We start from the raw sequence: 16,333 nt of genomic DNA, 5'->3' as shown, positions 1-16,333 counted from the left end.
TAGCAAATGGCACGGATATTAGCCTGCTCAAATTCCCTTTGCATATACCTTTAATCTTTAGCCAGCATTGGTAATAGTATTAGCACTTCTTACAACATAGGGCGTTTCTGCCGCCTCAGCAGTTCTGTTAAAACAGACCACTGTCCAGTGTTATACCTGCACTGCAAGTGTAAAAAAAATAAATTCCACAGCCATGGATGTGAGTTCATAAATGAAAACCATCAAGTTTACAAGTTACTTGGGTTCCTGAGCTACCAAACAGTCTCTCTGTCCCTAAACCTGTTCAATGTGTCTGCCAGGGAAGAGAGAACTCACCAAGCGACTCACGTCAGATTTGCACATGAACACTTTCTTTTAGGAACTGATACAAATGCAGCACTCTGAGGACATTAGAGCGTTGGCTCAGTTTAAAGATCTGTGAGACAACCATCTATTTTATACACAGGCAGAAAGAATCAAAACAAAAGGAGCAGCGAAAAAGCCGTTCCAGTTGGCAGCGGAATCGAAAGCCCACCAAAGCAGCACTACAGCTCAGCCAAGGGACCTGACGAATGGCTCTTGCCAGCGCACATCCCGTGCGCTTTCCCGATTAAACAGCCGCTTCCTGTCATCCCCGTCCGCGCACCCACCGCAGCTGGCTGGCACCGCGCGTTCAGCAGTGCCGCACCGTCCGCCCAACCGCAGACGTCTGCGGGTCGGCTCTGAGTGAGCTCGGCCGGTCCCTGACAGGAACAGGCGATCCCGGTTCCCACAGCATTTCCCTTCAGCCGCCCAACACGGACCGGGAGAGTTACCAGAGGCTGGGGACGGACACCGGGCACTGCCCTGGGCAGGCTGCTGCTGCTGGGCACCTCGCTCTCCGGCGGCCCCGCTGAGGTGGGCAGAGCGCCCCGGGAGGGCTCGGGAGGAGCCGGGGGCAGCCGTGGCCCGGAACAGGCCGCCTGAGGCGAGGCGAGGCCAGGCGAAGCGAAGCCCGGCGCCTTCCCGCCCTGTCGCTCTGGCCGCTCCCTATTGGCCCACGCCCGGCGCCGCGCCCTCCCATTGGCTGCAGCCGGCACCACCAGTCGCCCCACCACCGTTGCCGCTAGCTCCTCATTGGCCGGCGGACTCGGCCGGGAGCCGCCGCGCGCCGTTAGCTATAGGGGGCGGGGCGGGGGCGTCCGTCATCGGTACGGTGGCTGTCGTGGGCCAAGCTTGTTCCGCGAAACTGCCGGCGGCCAGCATGGAGCCCGGGGAGCGCACGGAGGCCGGGGGCTGTGCGGCGGCGGCGGCGGAGGCTGGGCCCGTCTTCACGCTGGAGGAGGTGAGGAAGCGGAACTCCAGCCGCGAGGCCTGGCTGGTCATCCACGGGCGTGTCTACGATGTCACCCGCTTCCTGGAGGAGGTGAGGCCGTGTGGGGCGGGGTCCCGTCCCGTCCCGTCCCGTCCCCTCAGGGGCCGGCGGGGGAAGGACAGGGCCTGGGGGGGCTGAGGGGAGCGGGGAGGGCCGGGGGGAGCTGAGGGGAGCGGGGAGGGCCGGGGGGGGGGGGCTGAGAGGGAAGGGGAGGGCCTGGGGGTGCGGGGGGAGGTGAGGGAGGGTCCTGCGGGGCTGGAGCAGCGGGTGAGGGAGGGGTGCCATGGGGGGCAGGGATCCCGGGGTGGGGGCTGCAAGGGGAAGAGGAGGCGAGTAAGCCCTGGGGAGGCTCCCGTGACCCCGAGGCAGCCCTCAGCGGCCCAGCACTGCCCGAAGGAGGGTCCGCAAGCCCTGAGGAGGGGCCCCAGGAACCCGCTGGTCTGTTGGCCGCCTGTGCGGTCTCTGTGCTCAGGACAGCTCCTGCCCCTGCTGAAAGAGACCTGCGAGAAACGGGGGAGTGATGGCAGGTGATGCTGGCAAAGGCCAGCCGAGTGCAGGGGTTGTGCTTCTACTCGTTTGAGCCAACTTCTGTTTTCTTAGTAAATCCGTTCAGGCACGCCTTGCGCGGGAGGTCTCCTTCAGCCACGTTACTTCGCTTCTCGTCTTGTAGGGTAAAGAGCATTGAGCTAGATTAGTATTTTAAATGTGACATCTCCAGGGACACCCCAGAAGTTAAATGAGAAAGTAGTGGTGATTCAGTAGGTGAGCATCTGCCACACCGCTGCCTTCCCAGAGGTGACCGTGCACGAGTGATTCGGAAGGGATGCAGTCTCTGCCGTGTAACCTCCGGTTCTCTTGGATGTGGGGACAAAAATTGCTTCTATGCTCGCTGCTTTTGACTTCTGTTTTTGGGAAGGTTGAGAGCGGTATGGTTAGTGTTTGGAGCTGAAAATAGAGTGGGAAGAAATAGTAACAAAATTTCCAAGGGCTTTTATCCCAGCTTAAAATAACACCAAACCCTTTGTAGGACCTACAGGGTCATGTACAAAAGTTAGTCTGAATCAGCTTTGAAAGAAAAGCACTTCATTGAAAGTGCACGTGTTGCTGCTTGCTGGTTTTGCTTGTCTAAATTAAACTCTGATTTTCCTCCAGGCGTATATGATTAAAGCACGTCTGCACGTCATAACATATAATGACAAAGCTACCTTGGTGAGCTAGGAGGAGAGAATGAGAACCCAGCAAGTTTTTACAATGGAAGTGTTGGCTATCTGTGTAGCTTTCTGGTATTTATTTATAAAGTTGGACACAAATCGATTTTGTTCATTGGATCTGGCATCGTAACGCTTCATTCAGAATGTGACCTGTGCTGTGAGTCTTCAGTGTTTAAGAGAGCCTCTGAGGTATTTCAGTGAACAATCGAGGAGCGTCTTTTACGACGGTGGCTTGAGCTGGCCTTTGCCGTAGCCAGTTCCACACTGTTTATAGCTTTTATAATGAAAAATTTTGCTTTCACAGGACGATAAATGGATCCTGGCTGCTCGCTCCTTTACTCTCCTGTGTCTGCTCTTGGTACTCCAGCACTATTTACAGATGCCTCTGCGTCAGGTGCAGGATCTGAAAAGCTGCCTGCTGAGCAGCTGCTGTTCTTGGGTCTTTGATACTTGAGAGACATTTTAGGCTGGAAAGAAAAGTACGTGGGACGGTGGGGTGGTGCCTGTGGGGGCACAGCAGTTTGGTGCTACAGAGCAGCAGTGGCACGAAGAGTTGTCAGCTGATGTTTGTTTCACAGGAGAACGCACAGGTCTGGCTGAGGTGGAGGGACTGGTTGCGCATTTAGTCACCTGCACCTGCAGCAAGATGCAAACTGTACTGTAAAGAGCTTATTGTTGGGGCGGGAAGGAGAAGACAATCCTATCGAGTGTGACTCTAACTCAGGAAGCTGTTAATTAAATGGTGGGGCTATGAGCAGAATTAAGGTACTCGGATTACTATTCCAGGGTCAGTTCACCAGACCAGGCGTTTTCCAGCTGGTACGTGAGGATGTTTTGAGCAGCTGACTGCCCCCTTCTACACGCACACCCTCCCCAGCGTTTGGGTTCCCCGGCACTAGGCCAAACCTGTCATCTGGCATCTCTCAGATTCCTGAGAGAGTGCATGGAGTACAACGTTGTGAGCCCAGCCACCTCTGCTGATCAAATGAAACAGGCAGGCTGGAGGGTGTATTTTGAAAAACGTTTAGTTACTCCACTACTTTCTGAAATCTTTCATGTTTGCCTGCATCTAAAAGTCTACTACAAGAACCAGGGGACATCAAAGCAGCTGGCTGGAGCCAGGTTCAAACCAAACAAATGGCGTTTCCTCACTTAACAGGGAGCAGACCAGTAGAACTCTGCCAAAAGTTGCTGCGGATGCAAGAAAGTGAAGTAGATTCATGGGAAAACCAGGCGAAAATGTGGAAAAGCAGTTCAGTGCTGGTTTCTAAATAACAAAATGCTGTGGGGTTAGGAAGAGCCAAAAACAGTGGGAGGTTGGGACAGTGCTTGCAGAAACTGCATGCCTTGTCTTACGCTTGCCTCCATGTTCCAATTATAGTGCTGCTTATCGCTTTTCAGACTTGTTAGAAAAATGTTTTCAAGATACTTACCCCAGTGTGAATGACGCTGCGTTTCAGAGCATGGATGCTGCATTATGGTCACAGTCTTTGTCTCGGCATTCTCTGTGTAAGGTAGCATCTGGGCTGTGCTCCAGTACACCTTCAGTATTATTCATGAGCCCAGAAAAACACTTCGCTCCCCCTCCAGCAAGCCAGGTTTAGCAGTGCCCTGAATGTTACCCTGAGATGATATTTCACATTGTCCTTTCCTATCCCGTTTTTGTTTTTTCTGACATGAAAAATACCTTCTTGGACTAGGGAAAGGAAGAGGAGCGAGGCTAGTTTTAACTGTGCAGCATGGCTGACGCAACGCTCTGCTATGTACACCCCTTGCTGACATAGTGAACCTTGTCAGCGTAGAACAAGGCCTAATTTATTGGCAAAAATACACTTTATGTCTGTTACCCCACTGCAATCAGTTGAGTGACAGGGGAGCAATGTGTAGCTGATCGGAACCAGGAGTGTTTGTCTTGTTTAAAAGTTACAGTTGTCTGATAAACTGTTCTGCTTTAGAGCTCTGAGTTGCTGTAAGTGCAGCCATCAGGGTTTCAGCGGGTAAGATTTCCCCTTGATCCGGTGTAGTCACTGAAGCAGTGTCTGATTGTTGCCTTTTCTGGCCTTTGGTCACAGATTATTTGAACAGGATTGCTGAATTCCACTGGAGCATTACCTTGGAGTGATTGTGCAATCTCAAAGAAGCCTCATCACTAAAAGATTGTCAAATTTTGCTTTGTGATTCCTGCAAACTAGGTACAGCAGGTCAGCCATTAGCTAGCCAACTCAAAATCTGTATGTTGTTTGAAGCATAGATGGGTTTAAACTTCCAATGTACTTGATGTTATCTGCTGTGTAATAGGAGCAATGCTTACGACACTTATCAGATAGCAAAAGTCTACTGAATTATAAGAATGTGAGCAAAATGCAAAGAAACTTTATAGGAGTTTCTGAGAGACTGCGATCTCTTGTGCTTCAGAAAGCCCGTAAGTGCCTGAAATGTGTGTGATTATTTGAAATCTGAGATAGCCTTATGGCAATAGCATAATTTGCTCCCAAATCTAGGTAGCTGGACCGCCATAATAGATGTTATTACTCCTGATTGTAGTAGTCTACAAAAGCAAGTGGCTAGAGCAAAAAGGGCTGGCTGCTCAGGTAGGTGTGCACCATGAGTGCGGAAGCGGAGGAAGGCAGATGTACCCCCAGTCTGGGCTGTGGCACTGCTCCCACTTATGCCCTCACCGCACTGGTATTAAAATCTGTGTCTTTTAACTGGTGCAGTCTGTAATAAACGTATTTTCACAAGCATCCTTATGATAAAGGGCTGTGTTTTATCTCTGTTTTTAAACATGACTAGAAGAGTTTGGAGACACATGTTGCTTCAGTACACCCTTTTGCCTGTTATCTGAGTCCACAAGACAGAGCAGCCCCCGCAGCTTTGTGTCTTGGCACGTGCTGGTGCTTCTGAAACCCGTGATAAGTGTGACTGGAAATCTGCCTGAACCAGTGTCCAAGCGGAATGAGCCTGGGTTGTGACAACTCTAACCCAAATTGGTCAGTTGGTTTCAAGTGTAATGTTTTTCAAACTATGCTTCAAAAGAAGGAAATATTCTGCTACTGACAGCTTCTCTTTAAATTACATCGTTCTAACAGAAGCTACGCTCTTTCCAGGCAAGTACGAGGCTAAGGTGGGGTCTGTGCTTGGCAGAGCTTGTAGGTAAGAGCGTTATCATTGGGATGGAAGTGAAGAGGAGGGAAGTATCAGATGGGTGCTCACACCAAAGAGGCAGCAAGGTTTTAAATTCTTACCTCCTTACTGCACCAGCAGTAAGAAACCAGTATTGAATACCTTTTTTTGTCTTTCTGCATTTAATTCCTGCGCGCTCTGGTGTGTCTGAAACCAGAACTCTGTGAGGGAGAAGGAGGAATGCTGGAGATCTGTTTTTGCTCATGCTGACTTCTCCAGCTTTGCAGAGATATTTTCAGGGAAACGTGTTCTGTGTCCTGAAACAAGCTCTGAAGGACGTGTGGTTGACGAACACCATTTGTCTAGGTGGCTCCTTGTCTTCTGGCTTGGATGGTCTTGGCCCGTTATTATTGCACAGTAATACTCTTCCCCTTCCTGGCTTGTTTCTCTAACACTGGGGGCTAGGAATGAAAGCTTGTGCATCCCTCCTCAGCCTGATGATCCTGTGTCTTACCTGATCCAGCAATCTAATTAGCTGTAGAGCTTTGCGTTGCTTCCAAGTTCATTTGTAGTTTACAGTGGGTCTGTAACAGCAGTTGTGAGCCAGATGTATGCAGGTGGGCACAGCCTCCGTTGTGGGATTTGGAGAACTTGATTCATAGACCACAGTGAAATGATGCTTTTGAGAGCACCTGCTGTAGCTGTCGGTATTGCAGAGCATGAGGAAGTCTTAGGTTTTCTCCCCAACCAGATATCCTGAGCGTGGCAGGAGCTGCTTCGAGACTATTAACGTTGCTGTCAACAAGTACTTTATTTATTGTGTGTGCTGAAGGCTCCAGTGATGAGGAGGTTCCAGTTATATTACTGTTGTTGATGAAAACTTCCGAGGCCTGGCACTTGGGCCCACCGCTCTTGTTCTTGTTTGCTTTTGTCTCTTTCTGTTCAGAAACAGGCATTTTTCAGCCATTATATCCTCTGGAAGTACTTTTTTTTTCACAGTTTGCAACACTTTTAGTTTTCATGTTTTCCTGCAGGAGCTGTAGCTTTGGGAAGTTTTGTGGCAGAGTAAATTACTTCCTGTATAAATAGTCTGGTTTTACGTTTGCTTGGGTATGACAAGGTAAGAATTGTCTGGCTGCAGTTGTGGTTGTCTAGACCAGGCAGTCCTTTCAGAAATATGATATGCCAAAATGTTTTGATGGTTTTCTTTCTTTTGGCTTGGTGATTATAGTGAAGGACAGATGTGCGTGAATAAATAATTCTTTTTCTTACTTGTGGATTTAGCAAGTGCGTAGAAGGGCTTCAGACCCAAAGACGTAAAGAGGAGTAAGCTTTACCGTTCTTGTCTCTTGTGCTTTGCCGTTTTCTTGTCTCTTGTATATGCAAAGACTGGATGCCACTGAAAGCCAATATCCACTGCGTGTTCCCTGTTAGTGCCGGTTTTTGCCTGCCCTTTTAGGGTGGATGACTAAGAAAGCAAGGCTGTCCTCTTAAAATTCAGCTCTGATATTTTTCCATCTGAAATGAGATTTCTGGTGAGACATCCCTAAGGAGTTCTAGAAGGCTTAAAGTAAATGGCCAGCTTTTCATCCCCTAGTTTCTGTGGATCTTTGCAAGCATGCTTATAAAATAGCTGAAAGTTGGGCAGTTGTTCTGAGTAACGTGCATAGATTATATACAGCATCCTGCCACTGCAGCCAGGTCTGAGAGTGCGAGCTAAGGGGCGCAGCAGTGATCTAAAGGGTGGTCTTGCTGCAATCTGTGCTCCCGCTAACTCCCTTGCGTAAACAGAGACGTGCATCCAACTCCGTAGTGAGCTCATTCACAGCTACCCCAGCAGATAATCCCTCTTTTTTTTTTTTTTTTTTCTGTAGGATGGGTTTTCTGCTAGAGTAGTCCCTGATCTGGACCCTCTTGGGTTTGTGTGGGAGAAATGGCAGCAAGCCCCGTAGCCAGGCACGGAGGGAATGAGCAGAGTGGAGCCTCACTTGGTTTGAGAGCTAAGGTGATCTACTAACCAAACTGTGTCCTAGGACTGCAGACTTTGCCCTTCGCGGCTGCTGAGAAAGCTCCACGTTGATTTTGTTACATACCTGAACTATAAAGGGATTTATTCAGAATAAAGAGCTCTGATACGAGGATTGCAGAGTTGGCTGCACAGCTCACTGGAGTAAACAACTGGACTGTCTTTGTGTCCGTACTGAGTATGTTCGGTATGAAGTGCGATAGCCGAGTGGGAATATTTAGGCGTTTGGCAGCAAAAGCAGACAAGCTGAAAGAAGAGGGGCAATGACAACTGCTCTGTGTCTGTGGGAAGGAAAAGGGTATTGCAGAGAGAAACAGGTGTGTCAGTCCTTTGATCTGAAATTTAGCCCAACACCTCTTCTCCAGTTCCAGGCTTGTAGCTGTTAGGGGAGTTTCAGGCAGCAGTGAACAAGTCTCATCTTCTCAACTAGTGTGTTTAGTGCCAGTTGCCTGATGCACTAGAAAACTGGGTTAGTCCCACTCCGAAGCTTGACCACTTTATTGGTTTAACTGGATTAGCTGGTAGTTCGAACTATTTGTTCACACTCACGCTGTAAAGAGATTGTACTTTGCTGACCCTGTGGTTAGCGCTTTCCATTGCCATTCTGTTCCTGGAGTTATGGTATTGACAGTGCTAGAGAAGAGCCCGACCCATCGAGGAAGCAGAATTGCGCCGGGGTTTCTTGTCAGTTCATACCACTTGGTTTGGCAGTTGTCTGTGGCCGTCTACCATCAACAGAAACGCCAGGGGCATGGTGGAGTGTCCTGTGGATTTGGTGCTTTTGTTGTAACTTCTGAATCTCTGAAATCAGTGTATGATGTCAAATGGTATAATTTTTCTTGACATTTTTATGCTTTCTCCCCAGTCGTTGAGTAGTTGTACGCTGGATCAAGTTCAGTATCGGTGGGGCTACGCTGGAGCCATAGCTGCTCGTGCCAGTAGAAAACACGATGCATTTCTCCTCTGTTGCTCTCCACTCCTCATTGCGCAGCTACGTGCAGAAAGAGGCTGTCAGCCAAATACTATTAGTTTTTGTAGCGTCTGAAGAAATAGAACATAATTTCCTCCACTGGCATCTGTGAAGGCAGCGTTCACTTGTGCTTCATTAGCAGTTGAGTTGCCTCAGGAAAGTTCTTGAGAAAATCATGTGGGAGAGGCTCCTCTGCAAGCAAGGGAGTCTGATGCAATGAAGCCCATGGAAAGCTACATGACGATATCCTTTCTTTTATATTATTTTCTTGCCCAAATCCATTACAGAATCACAGAAGGGATAGCTTGGCTGTGGAGGATAAAGCTGTGCTTCCCTCTGTATGCTGACGATTCGACTCTTTGGAAAGATTTTTATTACATAAGGTATTTTCCAGGCTGTGCAGCACACGTTGTTCTCTGAATTCCTGAAGGAGAGGTTGGACAATTGAATCTTTGGAAGATTTTATTGATGATGTTGGTTTGAGGCATCCGTGCTGAATGGAAGAGGTTGGAAGGCAGGCTGCTGGCACTCTTGGTACCTTTTTTGCTTTTAGCCCTTTGCTCACCTGAAGTCTTCTCTTCCAGCATCCAGGTGGAGAAGAGGTTTTGCTGGAACAAGCTGGTAGAGATGCCACAGAGAGCTTCGAAGATGTTGGGCATTCCACAGATGCCAGGGAAATGCTCAAGCAGTACTACATAGGGGAGATCCACCCGGTAAGGACTGGTTGGCTGTGACGGCCTCTTTCAAACACAGGATGGGACTGTGTAAAAGTGCGACTCTCCTTTGTGTAACCCACTAAACACACACACCAAGGTGTGTCTTGCAAAATAAGTAAGTAGTTAAGGGTTCTAGGCAGTCTCTGTGTTGTCCAGGATTTATGTTGAGGAAAGAGGATCTCTGTTGAGGAAACAAAATGAAATTAGTCTTTTCTTTCCACCATTCAGAACAGATTTCTCACCAGAATTAAATCAGGGGCACTTAAAGAGGCTAGTCTAACCAGTTCCCTCCGTAGCTGGTGGTACAGTGACTTCCCCATGCCTGGTCATTTAGAGTTCAGGAGGGTGAGACATCACAGGGGCGCAGCAAACACCAGCTTCCTGCCTGCTATAAAGACGGGTTGGTCGGTGCCTTTGCGTGCTGAAGGAGCAACTGCTTTGAAAACCGAGTCCAGGCAATTACCCCTGTGATGAGGAGTGTGTACAGAACAATTCCCTCATAAAGACTGCAGGCTTCTCTTGAAGTCCGTGCTTATCTTTTTTTTCTTCTTTTTTTTTTCCTCCTTGACAGCATGATCGTAAAAAAGAAGGTTCTAAGGTAAGCCATTAGCGTTTTACTTTTCCGTTTTAATTTAATGCTGTGGAAACAATATTATGCTCACAAAATGAACAAAGAAGTTGTCACACGCCTTTTCTTTTTTTTTCCCCACCCACCCCCCTGTGGAGCTTGTGGCTTTACGTTTACACAAACTGCACTGATGAATAAATCTTCCAAGCAAATTATACCTTTGTTTTTGTTCTGAAGCTCAGCAGTCACCTCGCTGTGAAATTGGAAGCGGTTTTTTGTGCCCTCTCGCCCCTGACATCAGCAATGTTATTTCCACCCCTTGAGCCACAGACCATTTTTTTGCATTACTCGCTATGTCCTGACCACTGAACTGTTAGTGTTGTTACGTTCAAACCAGGAGACAGGCACAGCCACCGTGGGGTTGGCTGTAAAACAAGAATTCTCTGTTAACTGCCCTAGTAATCATTGGTGTTGCTTAAAACTCGGGTACTCCTGGATTAGAACAGGGCACGGTGTTGCAAAAAAAATGCCTTTGAAATGGATGGGGAGAGGGAAATGGTAATAAATAGAATCCCATCGGAGAGGTAAACATGTGCCTTGCAGCTGGCTTCTCCTCTCGCTTGGCTTGAGGTCTTGGACCGGGTGCAGCTCTGCCTTCAACAACGCTTTCATTAGCCGTTGTGCAAAGCAGGGCCACTTGCAGAGCAGCAGGAGGCAAGAAGGAAACTGTCAACAGAGAGGGCGGCGACTGAAGCCCTGGGGAGCGTTTGCTGCCTTAGTCAGCCCTAGAAAGAATAACTCAGGCTGGGTAAAGCCTACGCTTAGTTATAACACGGGACTGCATGATTACACATGTATTCACCTTAAAATGTATTGTTTGGTTCAACTCCGTTTCATAAACAGAACCACGTGCCTAAAATGTGCATAGAAATAAGTAGTAATCTGAGTAGCTGCCTTGGATAGGAGTTAAATATTTTTTTTTCCCAAGTATTTTGCTCTTCTGAGGAGAAAGTCCAGTGAGTTAGGTACAGCTAAGGTCCTTCCTGTTTTAAAAGCAGACCCAAGTATAATTTAAAAATAGCAGCGAGAGATAGATGTCAGCAATGCAAAAAATAAATAGAGGGGAACCACAAAAAAAAAAAAAGTTGTATGTGTATAGTCTTGTGACACAGCTCACCAGTAGCTCCCCACAGAAAAGCATCAGTGTTTAGCATCCACTGAATGTATTTACGGCAGGAGAACAAGTGTTAAGGCTCTCGAGAAATGGAGAGAATTCTGTTTAGGATGGGCAGAAAGGTGACTTTTGGCTGGTAGGTATTGACTGAACTGGAGAGCAGCAACAGCCGTTGAGGAAGGGGCTGCAGAGTTGATGAAAGCCTAAAAGAGCGTTTCAGCTGACTGGAAAAAGGATTTAAATTCTCGAAGTTTGATGAAAGGAGAAGTGCAAAAGTTTGGAAACAGGTTGCGTGCAAGGGAGGAGTTGAAGAGAACACGGTGGTTGTGCGCTTCGGCGGTCAGGCGGCAGGACGGCAAACGGGGCCGCGTCAGGGGTTTGGAGAGGGCGTCACAGCGGAGGGACTGTCTGTGCCCCAGTGCCCGTTATCGCCTGCAGCTCTCGAAACGAACAGACTGCTTTGTGAGGTAATGGGCCAGACCTGTTTGTGGAAGGGGCGTAAGTTCCAGTGTGAAGTTGAGGACTGGGTGGGAGGGATTGGATTGATGGAAAGAATGTGGAGGTGAGGACGAGGGCAAACATCCCCAGAAACATCCGCGCTTGTGACAGGGTGCTTGGCAGAGGAGGGGAGGGTTACTTTTCCTCTGTATTTGTAATCATGTGTTCAGTCTTGTAGTCTTATTAGCACATGTTCAATGTTTGTCTTTTTCCCTCTTTCCTCCTTCAGGATCCAAGTATGACATCCTCAGGCCAAGCAAGGTATAGTATCCTCTTCAAAGAAGAGTAAGAATTTGAGGGGTTAGGACTCTCCGTTTGTAAAACTGCATATTAACTCTAAAGGGCAGGAAAAAAGTCCTGGGGATATTACTGCACCGGCCTTCCAGGAGGCAGACAGTCCAAAATAAGTTGGACTTAACTAACGAACCACGTTAGTTGCTGGGACACGCGCCTCCCCTGTCGGAGACACAGCCGGTGGTGCGGAGTCCCTTGCTCCGCGCTGGGCAGAACCGCCACCCCGGTGTTTTGCAGCTCGAATTCTCTGGCCCACGTGTTCACGTTACACAACTCCAGCTGCAGTCCCTTTGCACTGCATTGATTATTGGGGTGATGCAACACAGCGATGTGTGGTTTTTTGGAGGATCTTCACCGTGACCAGCCCCGTTTAGTTGCAAATCCAGGAGCGCTTACAACCAGAACTGGGCCCTAGTCGTTCGTAGCTGATGCAGAACTTTTCTGCTAAGGAGGCTGCTGAAGGTGAGCCTGTGGCTCATGAGCGAGGAAGATTTATTGTGGGATAGCTGTAGCAATTTCCATCCTTGAGTCAACTCGGCTGTTTGTATAGCACAAATTACAGTCTGACTTATTTAAAGAAAAAAAAAAAAACACAACCAACCAACAACCCAAATTGGTTTCTGTATGTGCCAGGCTGGAAACTTCAGCAATTCAGCTGCTATTTTCTGAGCCGCCAGCCACCCTCGCAGGCGTAGGGGCCTCTCGGAGCGTGGGGATTGCTAGCGCTGCCCAGCCCTGGGAGCTGAGGCCCGTGTGGCTGGTCTGTTAGCTGGCGGGAGACGAGTCCCGAGAGTCCCCCAGATGAAAACAGACATGTACTAAGTGATGAACACCTTGCATGAATTATTAACTTGATACTTTCTTCTGGTTTATGTTGTGTGTGTTTTTGTTTTGTTTTTTCTCCCTATAGTTTCTGGTCAACATGGCTAATCCCCATCTTCGGAGCACTGGTCATAGGTTTAATGTATCGCTATTATATGTTGGACGGGAGAACCTCTTGAACTGAGCTTGCTGGGACCTCAGAAAGCCCGAAAGAGAGGGTGTGAGAGAGAGTGCATGCATGCAACACATGGAATTCTACTTCCCTTAACTTTTTCTGCCTTGCTTTCAGCTTTGAGTCTGTCAAGTGATGCTGGTATCCATGGGACCAAGTAATACCAAACTCTCTCTATCCTAAGTCTGGGACCCGCAGACCTGTCGTACTTTCCTCCTGCGGTGGCAGGGCGAGTGCGACTTCCCAGTATTCTCTTATGTTTCTGTGTGGTCTCCCTCGTGTGTGCGTGCTCGTGAGCTCTCTCTCTCGCTCTCTCTTGCTCTCTGAAGTAAACCACAGACCACCTTTTTCTTTCAATGCCTTTTCGTTAAGCCAGACACCGTGAAACAGCTGGTAGTGAGCCTGTGGGTTTGCCTCGGTCCTTCACTTAGCGTTGTCAGAAATAAACTGTAAGTTGTCTACAGTCCTTTCCTGAAAAGACGTCCGGAGATTCGGTTCCGCAGTAACTTTCCCAGTGCATGCAGGCAACACTAATTGGAGCAGCAGGAAATTGTTAGCTTTGCTACCTCTTTCTGTACGTGTCTGTTTTTAACGGTTAAACAAATATAAGTATTTTAAAAGCGATTCTGTTCATTTTGTAATATTTGTACTTGTCCCTTTAAAATGTATATTCTGTGAAACAATTTATACCTCGAATTCTGGTTTCTTTGGATGCTTTTGTGCTGTGTGCAGCAAAGCCAGAAATGGGAACTGACCTGTGGCTTCTCGAAATGCAGGTTTTTTTTTTTTTCATTCTCCCTGAGGTCTTGATCCAATACACGTATTGGAAACAAACCTCATTCTTATGTACTGTGAATGCGCGCCAGATGGGGGGAAAAAAACAAACAAAGCTGGTCTGTTCTCCCTCTAATGAAAAGGGAAAATAAATCCATTTGGGAGTTGTGGATGATGCTGGTTTTGTCTTGGAATAGAGGAGGATGTTTCTCTCTTTCTTTGTGTTTTGTGTAGTCCGCCTCCGACAGTGCAGAGACACCGTAAGGTGTGCTTCATGCATTGAGGCACGAATCTTTCCAGCTCTTCAGTCTGTGGCTTCGGGATCTGTGAAATAAAGGGAACTCGTGTTCTGGTGTCCCACGTCCTTCAGCGGTGCTGTACAGCGCTGCTCGGACGCTGGCTCCAAATTCAAACGTTACAGCGATCGTTGTTTTGAATTGCAGCAAAAAGGGAAGCGATACGCTGGGCTCCTGTTTGTGAAAACCTCCCGTAGGTTGTGGCTCCTCTTCTCTCTTCCACGAAACCACCGTGTTCCCCAGAAGGTTGTGTAGAAGAGTTTCTTGGATGTGGAATTACTCTCTGCCCTTTTAAAATCGAAGGGCCAAGGAGCTGCATAGTCACCGGGAACACAGAGCACTGCTGGGGCTGCGCCACTGCCTCCGCTCCCATGCCAGTGGGCACGGGCCAGCGGCTGCCAGCAGCAGCGTCTCGTGTTTTGGCACGCGCTGTTTTACCAGAGGTGCAACCGAAGTCCCCGTAGAGGTCTGTCTTCCTACCGGACTTTTTTTCCCCTGCCATCGCTGTTTTGTCTCTTAGGGCGAATTGTCTGGCCAGGGAAACCGGGGGTTCACCATTGCCAAGCTACGTTTGTCCCTCGCTCTGCCCTGGCTGCTTCGCTGCTCCAGTTTCTGTTTGTTCCCAGCAGAAGGGCGTAAATCTGAGCCGAGGAACGTCCAGGGGGAAAGACCTGGGAAATTCGATTTAGCCACATCTTAAAGGATAAAAGGGACGGGCTGCACCGTTGTACACTAACACAGGTCTTGAAGCCAGCCATGAGTCAGTCAGCGGAAGCTGATGGAAAACATCAGTCCGACGTGATATTTTTATATCCCGGACTAGTTGCAAATTCACCAATGTGCTGCCTGGGCTTCTGCAGGGCGTTTGAACGGGCGCTGCAAGGGTCACCTGATATAACAAAACCGATACAGAAATCTGCAAGGGCAAATTGACAACGGAAAGATGTAGCAGTGGAAGGGTGATGGTCGGCAAACGTCCTTCACGCTCAACCCAGAGAGTGATCCGTGCTTGTTTGAGACTTGGCAGTGACCTGGAAAGAGAGAGATGCTCCCTGGAAAACCAGCGAGGTGATGGCTGCCTGCGTGGGGGGCGAGCCGCTGCCACGGAGCCGTCCAGGTCGCTGGTAAGATCGGCGCAAGGCTGTTTGTGGGAAACCAAACTGGGCAGGAGTGCTGGATATTAAAAACACCAGCTTAAAAATCCAGAGAAATGCCATGCAAATGATTCAAAGCTTGGAAAACTTTATTTATGGTGGGAGACTTGAGCCCAGTCTAGCTCTTACCAAAGGGGAGGTTACCAAATCGTAGTGTGGAGGGGCTCGCACGTGGAATAGAAACTTTACCAAAGGGCTTTTTCATCTAAAAAAGGCCACTAGTTAGAGCGGTTCAAACCAGAAATAGGTACTTTCTCGCATTTATCACTACGTCATTAACCATGGCAACAGTTGAGGGAGGTTTAAAGTGGATTCTCCATTGACAGAAAGTTTTAAAGCTGAGGCACGTGTTTGCTAAAACATCAGCTTAGGGATTAGTCCAGGGCCCCCGGCCGGGTCGATTCCAGGAGCCCTGGGTTAGCTGAGGAACGGAGCCGGTGCGGGTCCCGGCGCGATGGGGGAGCGTGCCGTGCCCTCCCTAGGTGCTGCTTTTACCCGGGTGCAGGCACACAGGCTGTTTTGTAAAATACTGTTGCCTGGTGCACCCTACGTGCAGTTGCATTTTGGTAACTCCAGGTCACTCTTTGCCATCCTCAGCTCTTGTCCCGTTGCTGGTTACGGTTGGGAAAACTGCTCGTTAATCCCCGTTTGTTACGGAGCCTTTTGGTGTTGCTGCCGTTTCCTTTTAAGCGATTAACTTCCCGGGGCGGGGGGAACCTTCAGCCTTGTTCCAGCGCTTCTGAGAGCTGCTAGAGCCGTGTCGGATGCCGTGGGGAAACCCAAGCAGCCTCTGCCGAGGAGCTGTCCCCTTCCTGCACGCGCCGGCTCCCTCAAAGATCTCGAGGTGCTTGAGATGTGTTTGCAGAAGTCGCATGGAAGTCTTCCCGCTTCTCCATTCCTTACAGCTTAGAGCAGCGTTTGCCAGCGCAGGTATCAGCTGTGCTGCTCTGTCGTCCTGCAGATCCTTCCCACAGCTCTGTCCACCGGAGCTGGGGCTGCTGTGAATCATCGAACCCCAGCCTGGTTTGGGTGGGCAGGGACCTCATAGCCCATCCAGTGCCACCCCCGCCATGGGCAGGGACACCCTCCACTAGCCCAGCTTGCCCAAAGCCCCATCCAACCTGGCCTTGAACCCTGCCAGGGAGCCAGGGGCAGCCACAGCTTCTCTGGGCACCCTGTGCCAGGGCCTCAGCACCCTCACA

At 49.2% G+C, this 16,333-nt stretch overlaps 2 protein-coding genes across 2 annotated transcripts in view; both read left to right on the top strand.

The window, feature by feature from the left end:
- WWP2 (WW domain containing E3 ubiquitin protein ligase 2) overlaps window positions 1-16,333 on the top strand; it is a 179,607-nt gene that overhangs the window by 31,779 nt on the left and 131,495 nt on the right. The gene's annotated exons all lie outside the window — the stretch shown is intronic.
- LOC129212404 (cytochrome b5) lies at window positions 1,162-13,531 on the top strand. Its single transcript, XM_054840952.1, has 5 exons — window positions 1,162-1,384; window positions 9,248-9,376; window positions 9,951-9,977; window positions 11,849-11,880; window positions 12,824-13,531. The coding sequence occupies exons 1-5, from the start codon at window positions 1,223-1,225 to the stop codon at window positions 12,912-12,914; spliced, it is 441 nt and encodes a 146-aa protein (XP_054696927.1). The 5' UTR covers window positions 1,162-1,222; the 3' UTR covers window positions 12,915-13,531.

The sequence above is a fragment of the Grus americana genome, chromosome 13 (genome assembly GCF_028858705.1).
Source record: "Grus americana isolate bGruAme1 chromosome 13, bGruAme1.mat, whole genome shotgun sequence".
In the NCBI taxonomy this organism is placed as follows: Eukaryota; Metazoa; Chordata; class Aves; order Gruiformes; family Gruidae; genus Grus; species Grus americana.
The sequence above is the reverse complement of the archived record's forward strand: the minus strand, read 5'-3'. Positions and strand labels throughout refer to the sequence as shown.

Bases quoted from the DNA above. Each gene is read 5' to 3' on its own strand.
- LOC129212404 (XM_054840952.1), top strand. From the start codon at position 1,223: ATGGAGCCCGGGGAGCGCACGGAGGCCGGGGGCTGTGCGGCGGCGGCG. The intron at 1,385-9,247 runs GTGAGGCCGTGT...CTTCTCTTCCAG, and splicing joins TCACCCGCTTCCTGGAGGAG to CATCCAGGTGGAGAAGAGGT. The intron at 9,377-9,950 runs GTAAGGACTGGT...CCTCCTTGACAG, and splicing joins ACATAGGGGAGATCCACCCG to CATGATCGTAAAAAAGAAGG.